General features: G+C 42.7%; 1 protein-coding gene across 1 annotated transcript; it reads right to left on the minus strand.

The window, feature by feature from the left end:
* Positions 1-494: 494 nt before the first annotated feature.
* tm2d2 (TM2 domain containing 2) lies at positions 495-14,115 on the minus strand. Its single transcript, XM_073058136.1, has 4 exons — positions 13,787-14,115; positions 5,450-5,537; positions 4,134-4,249; positions 495-979 (listed from the first exon to the last, which is right to left on the minus strand). Exons 1-4 carry the CDS (start codon positions 13,987-13,989, stop codon positions 766-768), a joined length of 621 nt encoding a protein of 206 aa, XP_072914237.1. The 5' UTR covers positions 13,990-14,115; the 3' UTR covers positions 495-765.
* Between the last annotated feature and the right edge of the window lie 1,091 nt (positions 14,116-15,206).

A 15,206-nucleotide genomic window follows, 5' to 3' on the forward strand; every position in this document is an offset into this window, starting at 1 on the left:
CAATTCTCAGCAACAGAACCCTTACATAACTGCCTGTGTCACTCACCACTGGAAGTCCTAAAGTCTGGTCCATCATGGTAAACCACAAAAGCAAAATGAAAGCATTAAGAACACAAAATAAGAACATTTTTCTGAAAAAGTCAATTTTTTAATTGGATTTCTCTGGTCTGCAGAATGATGAGGCATTATGCCCTCTGGTGGTGGACATCATGCAGATACAAACAAATTTGTTAGCAGCTCTAGACTTTCTTCCAACCATGTTACATCTTCCCTAGATAATGTAGTGCATCCTTAATTCCTGCACAACTTACACCACAACTTTGTGTTGAAATTGCTGAATTTACAGGCAGCTACAACCAGCTTCAAACCCCAGAATCAAGTTGAAAGCATTGTAGATGATCATTTCTAACTTGAATATTCCACGGAGATCTGTTTTGGTGTGGGTGTACTTAATTTCTCATACTGTAAATTAAGCAAAGTACAAGGGAGAAAAGTGTGATTGAAGAATTTACTTTATATACAGACTTTATAAAATGATATACATGACTAATCCATCTTACAAGAAACATCCAATGTCTTAACCATACCTGAAAGAATCAAGCAAAAAGGGAAAATGTAACAAAAAGCACAGGTGCTAGACCTGGGATTCAGGCAAGAGTCTGCAAAAATAACTTGGGTGGCTTCACAAGATACACAGGCACCTGTTACCCACTGTCCTATCTCCAAGCCTGCAGAGGTGTCAGGAAATTTAGCTTGAGTACAGCCTCAGTAGTAAGTGCACCAGTTGCTGCCATCGCTGGGCATCAGGCCTCCTGTGATGAGTAGAATGAGGTCCACAAACCACCATATCCCCAGCCCTCCGAGGGTCAGCAGCTTGCCCACTGCAGTGCCAGTGTGTGCCAAGCAAAATCTATCAACGCCAAAGCAGCCCAGGAAGAAGGAATAGAGCAAGGTTGTCACAAAGTAATGTCCAGTGTACCTGCAACAGATACAAGAGCTCGATTAATATAAATTCACAGCAAATTACTCCGTTTATCAACTAAGACTTTAGTTTCATCTGTGGATTAGATTATACATTAACATTAAACAGTTTGGCTCAGCAGTTCATACGCCATCATAAATTTGCCAATAACACAACTATCGTTGGCAGAATTTCAGATGGAGATGAGGCAGCATACAGGAGTGAGATAGTTGATAGTTAAGTGGTGTCGAAACAATGACTTTGCACTCATTGTTAGTGAGATGAAGGAATTGATTGTGGCCTTCAATAAAGAGAACTCGAGGGAACACACACCAGTCCTCAGTGAGGAATCAGGAGTGGAAAGGTGAACAATTTCACATTCCAGAGTGTCAACCTCTCTGAAGAGCTATCCTAGGTCCAACATATTGATACAATTACAAAGAACACATAACTTCAGCTATATTTCATTAGGAGTTTGGGGAGACTTGATGTGTCAGCAAAAAAAATTGCACATTTCTATTGATGGACCATGGACAGTATTCTACCTGTTTGCGTCATCATCTGAGATGGGGGGGGGGGGGGGGGGGCAGTGCACCAGACTGGAAAAAGTTGCAAACTCAGCCAGCTGCATCATGGGCACTAGCTTCCCCAGCGTTGAGGATGTCCTCAAAAGGTGAGGCCTCAAAAACACGGTATCTGTCATTAAGGACCCCATCACCCAGACATCCCCTCCATCATTAAGGAGGTGGTACAGTAGCCCAAAGAAATACTCTCAATGTTTTGGGAACAGCTTCTTCCCCACTGCCATCAGGTCTCTGAATGGACAATGGACCCATGTACGCTACCTCACTATTTTGTGTTTTCTTTTGCTCTTTTTGCATTACTTATTTTTTATATAAATTTCTTATTGCAATTTATATTTTTTATTATTGCCTGAAAACAACAAACTTCACAACATATGTTAGTGATTTTAAACCTGATTCTAAACATTTAAGTTCTGCAAGATTTGTGCATACATTTTCAATAAGTGTGAGACTAAAGTCCCAGTGCCATGGTCTTTACCCATAAATACTTAAAAGTGATTTAAAAATGAAGCTGTTCAAAATGCATTGTTTTATTTAATTGTCATAAACCATACCTTTTTAAAAGTTTTTCGAACAAACGTAATTATTTTAAGAGTTAAATAATAACAAGTGTTCACCAGTACCTGTTTTAGTGCTAAGGATGTATTTCTCAGGTATGAGATTGCTAAAGGAATCATGAGAGTAGTGGTTCCCAACCTGGGGTTCTCACACCCCTTAGTTTATGGGGAAAGGATCCATGACATAAAAAGGGTTGGGAACCGTTGTATTAGAGAATTGCAGACTATAGATACTTCACCGAGGGTAACACCTGCCAGGAACCTAGCCGAAGCCTGCCACTATCCCTGGTGCCATGCAGGGAACTGGCAATGAACTTAGCAATGAACGGTGTACAGTAGGTTGTGGCCCGGGGCACGCGATGCACAGCCTGACACTAAGGCGTAGGGCTCAGGAGCACAGACAATGCTGGCTTCAAGGGCAATAATCACCTGGATCCCAGTCCCTATTGGCATCTCCTGCTGGGACCTGATGGAAACAGCAGCATCCTCTTCTCTATAGCTATACAGCTTTCCCCAGCCCGGATTTAGTTATAGTAACGAGTTCAAAGGCCAGTGACCATCATGTTGTTGATGAGGAAAGTCTAGAAGCGACAAGGAAAATTTAAATGGTGAAATATTTCCAAAGCAGGGTACCATTTTCTTGGGAATGCAATGTTTTGCTCAGTGCCTCTGCTCTTGGTATTCAAGGATATACACTGCGAGAGCTGTGTGAAAAACCTTGGAAGTTTGCTAAAATCTTTCAATGGTGCATACTGCAGTTACTAGTAAAGGAGTGATTGTGTCGACAAGGCGGATGGGGCTGCTTTGTCCTCAAGGGTTGCGTACATTGGAACTGCATGTATGAAAACCTTGCAAGGACCAGAAAGGCTTTGAGGAATTAGGAGGCGATCCAGTTGCCATTCAGCTGCTCTTGTGTTAGTGCATTTACATGTCTGATTCAATTAAATTCCTGGTCAATGGCCAAGGAGTGATCAACATGCAGGGATTGGGGGCCACCGAGTGGTAATCAACAGGCAAGTTTACTTGCCCTCATTTGATTCTATGCAATTGATTGTGGCTACTCCCTCACACTGAAAGGCTTGGAAAGTGTGGACTTGATGTTTTCATTAGCAGGAAAGTAAAGGATCAGAGGGCACAGCTTCAGAATAAAGGGATACCCCTTTAGACCTGAGAGCAGGAAGAATTTCTCCAGCCAGAGTGGTGAGTCTGTGGAATTCATTACGACAGAGGGCTTTGGAGATCAAATTACTGGGTATATCTAAGGCTGATACAGATAGGCTAAGGATTATAGGGAGAAAGCAGGAGTCTGGGGTTTTATAAAAAACAGCTATAATTGAATGGCAGACCAGATTCAACGGGCCAACTGGTGTACTCGTGTTCCTATATCATCAAGTCTTGTGTTTTCCACTACTTCTTCCCACGAATCTGTCCTGACAATGAGACACGTCATACCCAACCATTTTGACGGCGTGGTCCAGACATCAGATATAATTTAACAAATATGTCACATTTATCCTAATGTTGACTTTCCAATGTCTGTGAGGTTGACAAAACTGAGTACAATAGTTCAATACCTAGATTGATGCAGTGATTGTTCCATTTTATTATGTTTTGGCTCTACTTAAATATCCGTTGGGCCTTCTCAGAAGGCAACAAGGAATCAAGCTAACTGGTGCGGGCCTGCAGCCACAAATAAACTGGGTAAGAGGAGCAGAGCCCATCGCAAGATGTTCTTTTATAATAAACATTATAGTAGTTACGCTGCTACTAAAAAATGACATCAGTGTTAGAGGGGGATCCGAACTCACTCAAAGTTGGGAAGTCATGAAATATCATCTACTTCACTCTCCACAGATGCGGCCTGACTTGCTAAGTATTTCCAGAATTCTATTGATATTGGTCAGACCTATTCAAGAGTAGTTATCCAGTTCTCAGTTCTGTCACCCTAGTTTCTAAATTACATAGCTGAGCAACAGAATTGTCTGCTACTGTTCTTGTTAACTAAATAAAGAACAAATATGCATGTCTTACTTTATACAAGGTACATTCCCTCTGAAGAAAGTGCGTGGTCCAGCGCACTCAATATCCTTTAGTGCAGTGCAGTTCACTGGGGTATGTTGCACTTCATTGTAAGCTTGGCCACCAAACTGTTGATAAAGCAGAAGGAGAATTACAAATTTAACTTCTGGCCCTTCAGCAACAATCACGGTAACATTTTCATCATACTGAGGGCAGGGTCGGTGCTGGTGAAAGAGTGGAAGATTAAAGACTAAAGTGTTTGAACATTGTAAATACTCAACAGATCACTCAACGTCTCTAGACTGTGAAGTAGATTTAGTATCTTAGATCAAAGGCTTTTCATCAGAACTCACGAAACATTAACTGTTTCCTTCTTTGTAGATGCTGCCTGACTTGCTGAGTATTTATAATAGTGTTTACTGGATTGTGTTTATATTAGTGAGACACATTCAGCGATGTTTGTCAGGAATAAATCTCTATTCTACACATGAGTTTCTACAATTTTAATACTGCACATATAAAATGGTTACACACACAAAATGTCAGAGAAACTCAACAGATCAGGAAGTTTCCATGGAAATGAAAAAACAGTCAATGTTTCAGGCCGAGACCCTTCTTCTGGCCTAGAAAGATGATTGGTCTTAAACACAACTCTTTTCACCAAGAATTCCCTTTACATATTGCTCTTCCTCACTTAATTCTATGACCACACAATGACAATCCAAATGAATTCACTCTCTCCATTTCACTGAGCAGATTCCTGAATACAGATCTGCCACAAACTGCCTGATTTTATGTTTATGAACTCTATGCAGTCATCAGAAGCTGAATGTTTAACCAGAAATTCCTCCCGCCAGCAGAGGGCAATTCTGGCAGCTTCACCACCATATATAAATACCCAAAACCAGAAAAAAAAATCAAAGTTCTAGATACACTTGGGTAAGTCAGAGTATTTTAGCAGAAAAAATTACAAGTATAATACTTTACTCATGTGCTGTCTGATTGGGAGTTTTATTGGTCTACTTGACGAGAGTTGACAACTTAGAACAAAAAGCAAAGACAGAAATTAAGCAAAAAATACGAACTGCTGGAGGAATTTAGCAGATCAAACAACATCTGTTTGGGGGAAGAGGAACTGTCAATGTTTCAGATCAAAACCTTTCATCAGGATCCTGAGGACTCAATTCGAAATGTCAACAATTCCTCTTCCTCCACAGATGCTACACGACACAATGAAGTTTCTTCAGCAGTTTGTACTTTGCTGCAGATTCTGGAATCTGCAGTCTCTTCCTGCAGTTGTGACCAAAAGAAAAATGGAGTTTTCTTACTTTTACACAGCCATATCCTTGTTCCTGATATGCTGTTGTGTTTCCAAGAAGGTCCACTGGATCACCACATTCAACAAATTCATCTGGCCTGCAAGGAAATCAGTGCTAAATTAGGGAATGGTTAACTGTAGGGAAATTATTGAAAGGAATTATTGGAATTATTACTGAGAGTCAGGAAATCTACAAAACATTATTTAGCAAACCAGAAACTTGGAACTCTTATTTAATAAATATGAACTTACTTTTATTCTGATAAATGAAGAATTCCAGAGCTGCATAGTTTGATAATAAGTGAACCTTTTAAACCTGAATTGTTAATACAGGTTGAGTTGAGCATCCCTTATCTGAACTCCAAAATCTGCAATTTCCAAAATCCTTGCTCAAGGACACAACACGCTGAACTAGTGACCTTCAGATCACTAGACCAACGCACTAACCACTTGGCCACGCATCAACACAGGATAGAAAGCACATAAAAATATCAGTAAGATACAGCCGTGCAAAAAAAATAGTCCAGACCCGAGCCATGAATGCCACAAAATTCTGTAGTCGACCACTATACAGCTGGGCTTCTGCAGAGTGAGCACTGTGGTTGGGGGGGCTCTGGCTGGATAATGTGCCCCCGGTGGAACACCCTAGCTCTGGCAGCTGTTATCAGGCAATACTGTGGCTTGAGGCCCAGTCCACGCAATTGACTGAGGCCATGCATCTCCCCTGCTCTCCACCAATAAGTCAGAGAATCGACGTTGTGGCACTCCACATTAACAATGTCCAAAAGTGTCTTGCAATCACAAGGAAAGCAACCAAGACAGACACTCATTATTAGACTGTACACCTCCTTCGATACAGGCAGCAGCGTGATGCACAGCTCCTCCACTTTCTCTGCCAACGAGCAACTTGCTGATGGAGTAGACATACAATACTTTAAATTCTTAATATCTAGCAGAATCTTGCAATCATAAAAAAAACATTTAAAAAGGGCAATAGCACCTTCAGTTGACCCTGTAGAAGCCACAGCGATCAAACACGCCGCCATCTTACACCACTCCGCGGGCTGATTGCAGAAATTTAAGGCGTGACATAAATTTTTAAAGATCTGTGGTGATAAAGCATCTGCTGATCACGAAGCAGCAGAGAAATTCATTGATGATTTTGCCAAGACCGTCACTGATGCAAATCTAACACGTTGAATGGCTGCATCATAACAAGTGCGTGATGGTGAACAAGTGCAAGACAAAGACTACTGTTACGAATGTGGAGCAACTCTGAGTGCAAAGTAGCCCCCTTCTTTTTGAGAATCGCAAGATCACTATTATTTCGGGTCTGAGACCCAGGAGATGAGAGAGATACACAGCATGTCAGGAAATGAGAGAGAGAGACACACAGAATACACAACCAGGTGGAATGTCTCCTGACATAAGCGGAACGGAACCACTGATTACTGCCATTGTCTCTTGGAGAAGGAATTGTGTATTGAGTACTGTACTATTCATTGAAACCCCTCAGGGGACAACCAGAGTGGTCTGGTTGAGGGATTGCATCATCCCAACCTGATTGACATCTGAGACCCCATGAGTAAGGATAAAAGATGGGTCTGGGGAACACCCCTTAGACGCACCAGGAGAAACGCTAGAAATCCAGTGACAGCGTTTTATAGCGAAAGCCGGTGGGAGCTCGTGTGCGTCCTCCCTTGCCTGACTGGCGGGCTCATCACGGAAAAATGGTTTAGCTAAAGGAGAGGTCACACTTGAACGGCCACACCAACGAGACACCGACGGATCGAAATCATAAAGGAAGGTTGGCAAAACCCATAGCGGTAACAGTTCCCATTCTCCTATTTCTCTCTCTCTCTCCAACAATTGCAACACAGCGACAAACAAACGATGGCAGCCTGTGTGAACTGCAGCGAACTTTATATTTCCATCGGACAATTCATTATCCCCTAGACAACGATAGAGCTTATTTCTTATTGATTATTATTATACCCGGACTTTTAGGTTTAGTATTGACGACGTATATTATCTGTATATTTGCACTGATACTATTTTTGTGTATTTTTACTAATAAATACTGTTAAAAATAGTATCACCAGACTCCAACGGACGTCTCTATCTTTGCTGGTAAGTAACCCAGTTACGGGGTTCCTAACAACTTGGGGCCTCGTCTTGAGATTTGATACCAAATTGGAGGGCCAGTAAATCGGGCTTTTAAGTCCAAACTTGGATCTGGTTGCGTGGGTAACCAGACGGGAAACCAGCAAAGATGGACGTAGACGAATTTATAAAAAACCCGACTCCGGAGGTGCTAGAGGCTGCCACAAAGTCGGACTTGATAAATATTGCGAAAGGTCTAAATCTCGCAGAGGTGAGGTTGTCAATGAAAAAGCGGGAGGTGCGGAGGGCCATAACTCAGTATTATATTGTGAAGAATGTGTTTTCGGCTGAGGTATTGGAAAATATCCCTGAAAAGGTACCAGCTAGTGGGACGGCTCAGTTAGAGTTGGAGAAATTGAGGCTGGACGTGTAACAGAGGAAAAGGGAGCATAAGCTCTAGCTAAAGCAGTTAGAGGTGAAAAGGGAGAAGGAAAGAGCTGAAAAGCAGAGGGAGCATGAAATTAAGTTGAAACAGCTGGAAGCAGCTGAAAAGGAAAGAGCTGAAAAGGAGAAGAAAAGAGCCGAAAAGGAGAAGGAAAGAGCTGAAAAGCAGAGGGAGTTGCCCAGAGAGTAACTGGGAGGATCAGGGGAACTTAGAATTTGAAAAGGGGACGGGTATTGAAAGCCTGGAAGAGGCAGATGTCCCGTTTGAGTGTATTCAAAATATGGATGCACGTGGTACTGAACCTAGTAATGAAACTCAGGAAAAGTCCGAGGTATTTGATTCAGTTAAAAAGGAATGCAGTCCTTGTGGGTCAGATGGACTTGATTCAGTGAAGAAAGGGTTAACCTTGGTACTAGTGGGAAGTGAGAATTCCCAGTTGTTTGTGTTCGAAGGTGTGTTAAAAGTTAGTGAGGAGATAAAAGGTGGTGATGTGGATATTATTATTGAAGGGAAAGGGAAAAGTGTAGTTCCTAAATTGAATGAAGAAAATTTAAAGTCTGGATTGGTGTCAGAAGCAGTAACCAGGCTGAAGGGCCAATGGCTTGTTAACACGGTGCGTGCGAATCAATTACAGTTTGATTTGGAATGTAAAGGTGCCCCACGCGCTAATGTTATTCAAGGGTGTGCTGTGAAGAGGCAGAATTTGGACAAAGAGGGATCGCTTGCAGATTTTAAACTGAAAATCAATAGAATGAAGGGTCCTGAAGATAAAACTAACGACTTGCTTAAAAATAAAAAATTGTGTGGAAATTCAGCAAATGGGCTAAGTTTGGAAAACATTGTTGATAAAATAACTCCTATGAAAGGAGCATGCAAAAGCCTATTCCACACTGGTACACAAGCCAACCACGTGGGAGTTAACTGGAAAAGGGGCGAGGGTTGACGGGATGCCACTTTAATTAACAGGATCCGGTTTTAAGGGATTTCGACAAAGCATGTAAATAATAAAGATAACCCCATGGAAGATTGACTGTTAAGTTTGAAAGTAAAATAAAGATTAGTATTTGCATAAACTTTTGCAATATACACGAAAGCTAAGATCACAACTCTTTAGTTTTGTTTTGCTGAAGAAAAGGAATAAAAATAGGTGGTTATTAAATTGGAGTCTGATGTTACAAGAATTTATTAAGGTACAAGATATTAAGATATTAAAGGAAGTGACCATGTAATCGCTAACTGTTTAAATGCTGAATTGAATGTATAACTGTATTACTCTGTAGTGGAATAAAACTCTTTTGTATTGTGTTAGATTCTTAAATTCTGTAAGACTCTGTATTAGTTAATTTTTACCTGTGGCAAAAATCCTTAGAAGGATGGGGGTGTTACGAATGTGGAGAAACTCTGAGGGGCCGAAGGGTGCAAAGTAGCCCCCTCCTTTTTGAGAATCGCAAGATCGCTATTATTTCGGGTCTGAGACCCAGGAGATGAGAGAGATACACAGCATGTCAGGAAATGAGAGAGAGACACACACACAGAATATACAACCAGGTGGAATGTCCCGACATAAGCGGAACGGAACCACTGATTACTGCCATTGTCTCTTGGAGAAGGAATTGTGTATTGAGTACTGTACTATTCATTGAAACCCCTCAGGGGTCAACCAGAGTGGTCTGGTTGAGGGATTGCATCATCCCAACCTGACTGACATCTGAGACCCCGTGAGTAAGGATAAAAGATGGGTCTGGGGAACACCCCTTAGACGCACCAGGAGAAACGCTAGAAATCCAGTGATAGCGTTTTATAGCGAAAGCTGGTGGGAGCTCGTGTGCATCCTCCCTTGCCTGGGTGGCGGGCTCATCACAGAAGAATGGTTTAGCTAAAGGAGAGGTCACACTTGAACGGCCACACCAACAAGACACCGACGGATCGAAATCATAAAGGAAGGTTGGCAAAACCCGTAGCGGTAACTGTTCCCATTCTCCTATTTCTCTCTCTCTCTCCAACAATTGCAACACAGTGACAAACAAACGACGGCAGTCTGCGTGAACTGCAGCGAACTTTATATTTCCATCGGACAATTCATTATCCCCTAGACAACGATAGAGCTTATTTCTTATTATTATTATACCCGCACTTTTAGGTTTAGTATTGACGATGTATATTATCTGTATATTTGCATTGATATTATTTTTGTGTATTTTTACTAATAAATACTGTTAAGAATAGTATCACCAGACTCCAACTGACGTCTCTATCTTTGCTGGTAAGTAACCCAGTTACGGGGTTCGTAACACTACTCACATAAATTCAGAGTCAGGAATGATGGTGATCCCAGTCGCTGATTGTCCACTTGAAAGGCCAACTTCTGATTGTTCAATGTACACATTATTGTTTCATGCACAAAATTATTAAAATATTATGTCAAACTAGAAAATAGTGTGTAAAACTACCCCTTCCCCATTGTAGTTGATGTGGAGCGGAGGCTGTTTGAAAACAATGGCGGATATGAAGCCGTCAGCTGCGCTGGAACCTGCTAACAGACACGGTGAGGGGGCAGGGGGTGGGCGGTCATTCAGCTCCAACAGTTTGTGGGGGACTCAGCTCCCTCACGTCAGATTGTGCTCTGGCAGCAGACTGCTTCACACCAGCTCTACGTAAGCTGTAAATGTAGTGTAAATGGATTTCGTGTTTAGACTCGGGTCCCATCCCCATGGTATCTCATCATATAGATCCAAATATTCCAAAATCTGAAATACAAAGCACTTCTGGCCCTAAGCGTTTTGCATAAGGATTGCTCAACCTGTACCTCAGAACCCAACAAGCATTCTAAATAATAAAAACAGAAAATGCCGGAAACACTCAAGAATCTATGGAAAGATGGAGTTAATAGGACCCTTCATCAGAGAAAATAAGTTGGCTTTGGGAAGCAAAAGTGGAGGAGAATGGGTTTTTATTTTCAATGAACATTTTGTTTTGTCTGCGATGTCATAATCAAACTGATAATATAGGAAATTTAGCAGTTGCAAGGAGAGATAGGACAGGCAGGATACTTTCCTAGGAACGAAAAAGCCCAAAAGGTGGCCTGCTGGAGGTATATAAAATTACTGAGGGGATCAATAGGACAAATTGTACAAGAACGTTTTTCCACTGGCCGAGGTGTCTCACACAATAAGACATAGGAATAAGTTAGAGGGGTTGGAGGAGGAATTACTTTTCCCTGAAGAGTTTGACTGAAATCTGAAATGGGTGCCCAATGGTTGGAGTGGTTTTTCTCACAGTTAAGCAGCAGTTAATAAGCACTAAGGCATGAAAGTTTGAAACTCTTGCACAAAAGGCTGATTCTGTTATTCGATTCTGCACAGAGTCTAGGAGTGGTTGACATTCTCCAGTGTCAAGGCTGGGGAATCCGCTGTCAGATCCTGCACCAGGCTGGACATGATGCAACATCCAATAACCTAATCATTTCAAAGCAGTCTTGACAACTGCAATGAAAATAAGGCAAAATTAAGTGAATGTATGATTTATTGGTGCTTATAGATTTTTTTAATATTTGGGCATTTATAATTATCGATTCAAAATTTTATTTGTCGTATTTATTTTCTAATTCAGCAGCACTTTGACAAAAGGCAAAGCTGAATGCAGAGCTTTGCCCCAAATTAAACTCTTCTGAGGCATTTCATGCCAGGGTTTCTCCACCCTCATCCACTTGCCAATTATACAGCACAATGAGGTCCTACCACAGCTCGAGGCACCACTACTCATTCCAGGATAGTCTAGGCCAGCCAGAATAACTCTCCGTGATATTGACGTGCCCTCACTGGCAAATACAAGGAGGCAGGAAACCCTCAGTAAGATCCCAAGCTAATGTTTAAGGCTAAGGACTCTGGGATTGAGCTTCTCGAGTTAAGATGGTGGTTGCCCATGGGGAGAAAGTTAAAACTTAGCACAGGGGTTTCAGTCCTAAGCGACTGTACCAAACAAGGAAAATTTCTAACCCCACCTTCCAGTCAGAAGCCAAGAAAGTCTGAGTTCTTCAACCATGCATGCAAATCAAATACTTTTAAAATGTGACTAGATCTTCTGCCTCTAAGCAATTCCTCCAGCATCTGTGTGTGTGTGTCGCTCTGACTTCCAGCATCGGCAGATTTTCTCATGTCTCTGACAGTCTTTCAGACAGCGAGTCCCAGAAGTGCATTGTGAGAAGAAACACTCCTGTTCAAGGGTGGGAAAAATGAATGAACTCATGCCCTATAGAGATAGGAGATCCTTTGTGAGGGAGTCACTGGGAAATAACAATGGCCCTTTACACACAGCCACTTGTGTAACAAAACTAAATTGCACTGACCATTTTGTATGTGTGCTGTAGATTCCGTGGCTCAACAGGAATTAAAAGCAACTGGGGTCCAACTCTTCCAATGACACTGAACTTGACAACAGCATCTAGATTCAAAAGTTGATTTTAGAATTTTTAATTAACATTTCCAACATAGTTTCAAATAATTAGTCAGCACTTCCAACTCCTTCACACTGGCCTTTTAATACTTTAGATTGGTCTTGGATGTAATCATTATTTTAGGCAGGGTAAAATAGGAAAGTCGTTTGCTTTACATTCAAATGCCGGGAGGCTAATTTAAAATTTTAGGCAAAGGACACAACAAAAATATAAAGTGTAAAGGTTTTGCACACTGGGTGGTGACAATTTGGAATTTACTGCTTATAAAGTTGCTGGGGAGTGAAACAATCAGCACTGTCAAAAGCCAACTAATAGACATCTGAAAGAAAAAGCCCTGCAGAGAGGAAGAGCATTAGTGATTCCATTGCTGCATTCAAAATCAACATCTAGGACGAAGTAGCCTACTTCTTTGACAACTCCCACACTACCCAAAACAATCATTAATTAGTGAATTATGTACCATCGATAAAATGCACTGTAGTTGCTCTGCTAGGTTGTTCAATCACTACTACTACGGCGTCAACTCAGGCCTTGGGGGCCGGTCGGTGTCAGGCACAATGATGGACTCTCCACTCCTCCCTCTCCCTCATCAACGTGTTCAGTTCATCTACATTAGCCGCACCGCTAAGTTCTAGGAGCCTGTTGACCATAGTCTTCGGAGGGCGCCCAGGGTTCATCCTCTCATGCTTGGGCTCCTATGTGATGACTAGGCTGGCAGGTAGCTCAGGGTGGCACAGACAGTGCCCTGCTAGTTGCAGTCTTCTCGCCTTGATTTTAGTAGTGAGCATTGGTAGGTTGCCATAGAGCTCGATGTTCATCACATGCTGTTGCCAGCTCACGTCAAGAGCCAACCGAAGCATTCGTGTATAGCAACTGTCTAGTGACTTTCTCATGGTCTTGGTGAGTGTCCACGTCTCGTATCCATACGCGAGAATGAACTCTATGACTGCTATGAAGATCCTCTTTTTGAGCCCCCTAGTCAGGTTCAACCTCCAGATTTCCTTCATGTCGTTCATGATGGTGTTCCATCGGCACCTCCCAAACCTGTGAGCTGTCACCAGAAATACAATGGCAGCAGGGAGAGGATTTCAAGGCAGCTCACCAACCCCTTCTCAAGGGTAATTAGTGCGCCTGAGTTTACCAGTGGTACCCAGTGACTTAAACAATCTCCCACCTCCAAACCTTTCCCACTCCATCCGCCTCATCCATACTGCTTTCCCCATCCCTCTATCTTCCCTCCATATCCCCCTACATCTATTCCCCTCATCCTTCTCCCTCCTCCACCAACAGCCCTGAGACGGTGACGTCCTGTCCCTCCCTCTGCCTCTGCCGGGACCCACACTCACAGGAAGCTGCAGAGGACGAGCGGGGACCGCGGATCGCGGTACTCCAGCGTCGTCGTCGTCACGGGCACCGACACCGTCACATCCTCCCCCTCAGCTGTGCTGTTTGGCGAAGCAGAGCCCGACAGGCCCTGCAGCAACGCGGCGATCGCCAGCAACACCACCTGGACCCCGAGTAGCAGGTGACTGGGCGATACGCCCGGCATCCTCGCCCAACAGGCCGCGCTAGGCCTTCACCACCATCACAACCTCCCGTCACTGCCCAACATTAATAGACAGCGACAGCACCCAATCAAGTATCTCAACTGGTCCTCTCGGGTGTTTCCGGCAGTTTCTGTTTTTCGATTGACATAGATAGGCACCAATCGGTACTTTGGTGGGCGCAACCGGACAGCTGCGGCAACGATTGACGACCTTGCCCAATCAATAGGCCGTTTCTCACATATCCGCCTGCTGATTGGGCGATGGTGCCAGTTTACTCGAACGTCCTGTCCTACCGTTGCAGGAATCGTAGAAAACGTCAGTTGACTGACATGAAGTGCTGTCCTATCAATGAGAAATGTAGGCGGGATTTCTCCAGCAAGGAAAACACCTGCGGTTGAATGTAGCATTCAAAGTTTCTTATTTGAGTTCTAAGTGTCAAGTGAAGGTTGAATTACACTGACGGCGGTGTAAAGGTTTGCAGTATAAAGTATACATCTTTTTGCTTTATGTTTGATATCCAGGAATTAATCTTCGACATATGTTACATCACAACGACGGGATCCCTGCCTTGCAGATTACAGTACCTGAAATAGTTTTACAAGACAACCGGATATGCCAGGTCGCAGGATATCCTACCATCCCTAACATTTACCCCAAAGCCCTCATCAACTGCTGGATTGCAAATTGCACTGACATTATTTCAGTTGTACCTTCAATCCTCTTTTAATAGCATCAGAAATTGGGTCGGCTTTAGCGAGGATGAAGTCCAGGCAGCGCATAATGCCACTTATCTTGGGTGGCACACATTCTCCTCAAACGAACATGCTTTATTAGTTGCTTGCTGACAGTCAAAGCAGTGTAATGTTACTGAATTTACGACATGCTCCCCACAGCAAGTCAGCACGTTACTGCCTAGATACCGGGGGAAAAGAAATTGTTTGATTATTTGTAGTGTTGGGGCAACACAGGTTCAAATCTGGAATAAAACAATTACATTTCACTTTGAGTGGACTGAAAATGAGTAGCCCCTATTAGAAGCTTATCTCTAAAAGCAGTGACAACTCTTTTTATAAGCACATTCCATCATCAGGCAACAGCAAACATACAGGGAAAATTGATTCAGATACAATGTAGTACTGTTCATTTATAATCGTCAACCGTTACTTTTATGATTCATCTACATTCTCGCTCATTTCCTGTCAGTCCCAATCCTCCCAGC

The sequence above is a fragment of the Hemitrygon akajei genome, chromosome 1 (genome assembly GCF_048418815.1).
Source record: "Hemitrygon akajei chromosome 1, sHemAka1.3, whole genome shotgun sequence".
NCBI classification, from domain to species: Eukaryota; Metazoa; Chordata; class Chondrichthyes; order Myliobatiformes; family Dasyatidae; genus Hemitrygon; species Hemitrygon akajei.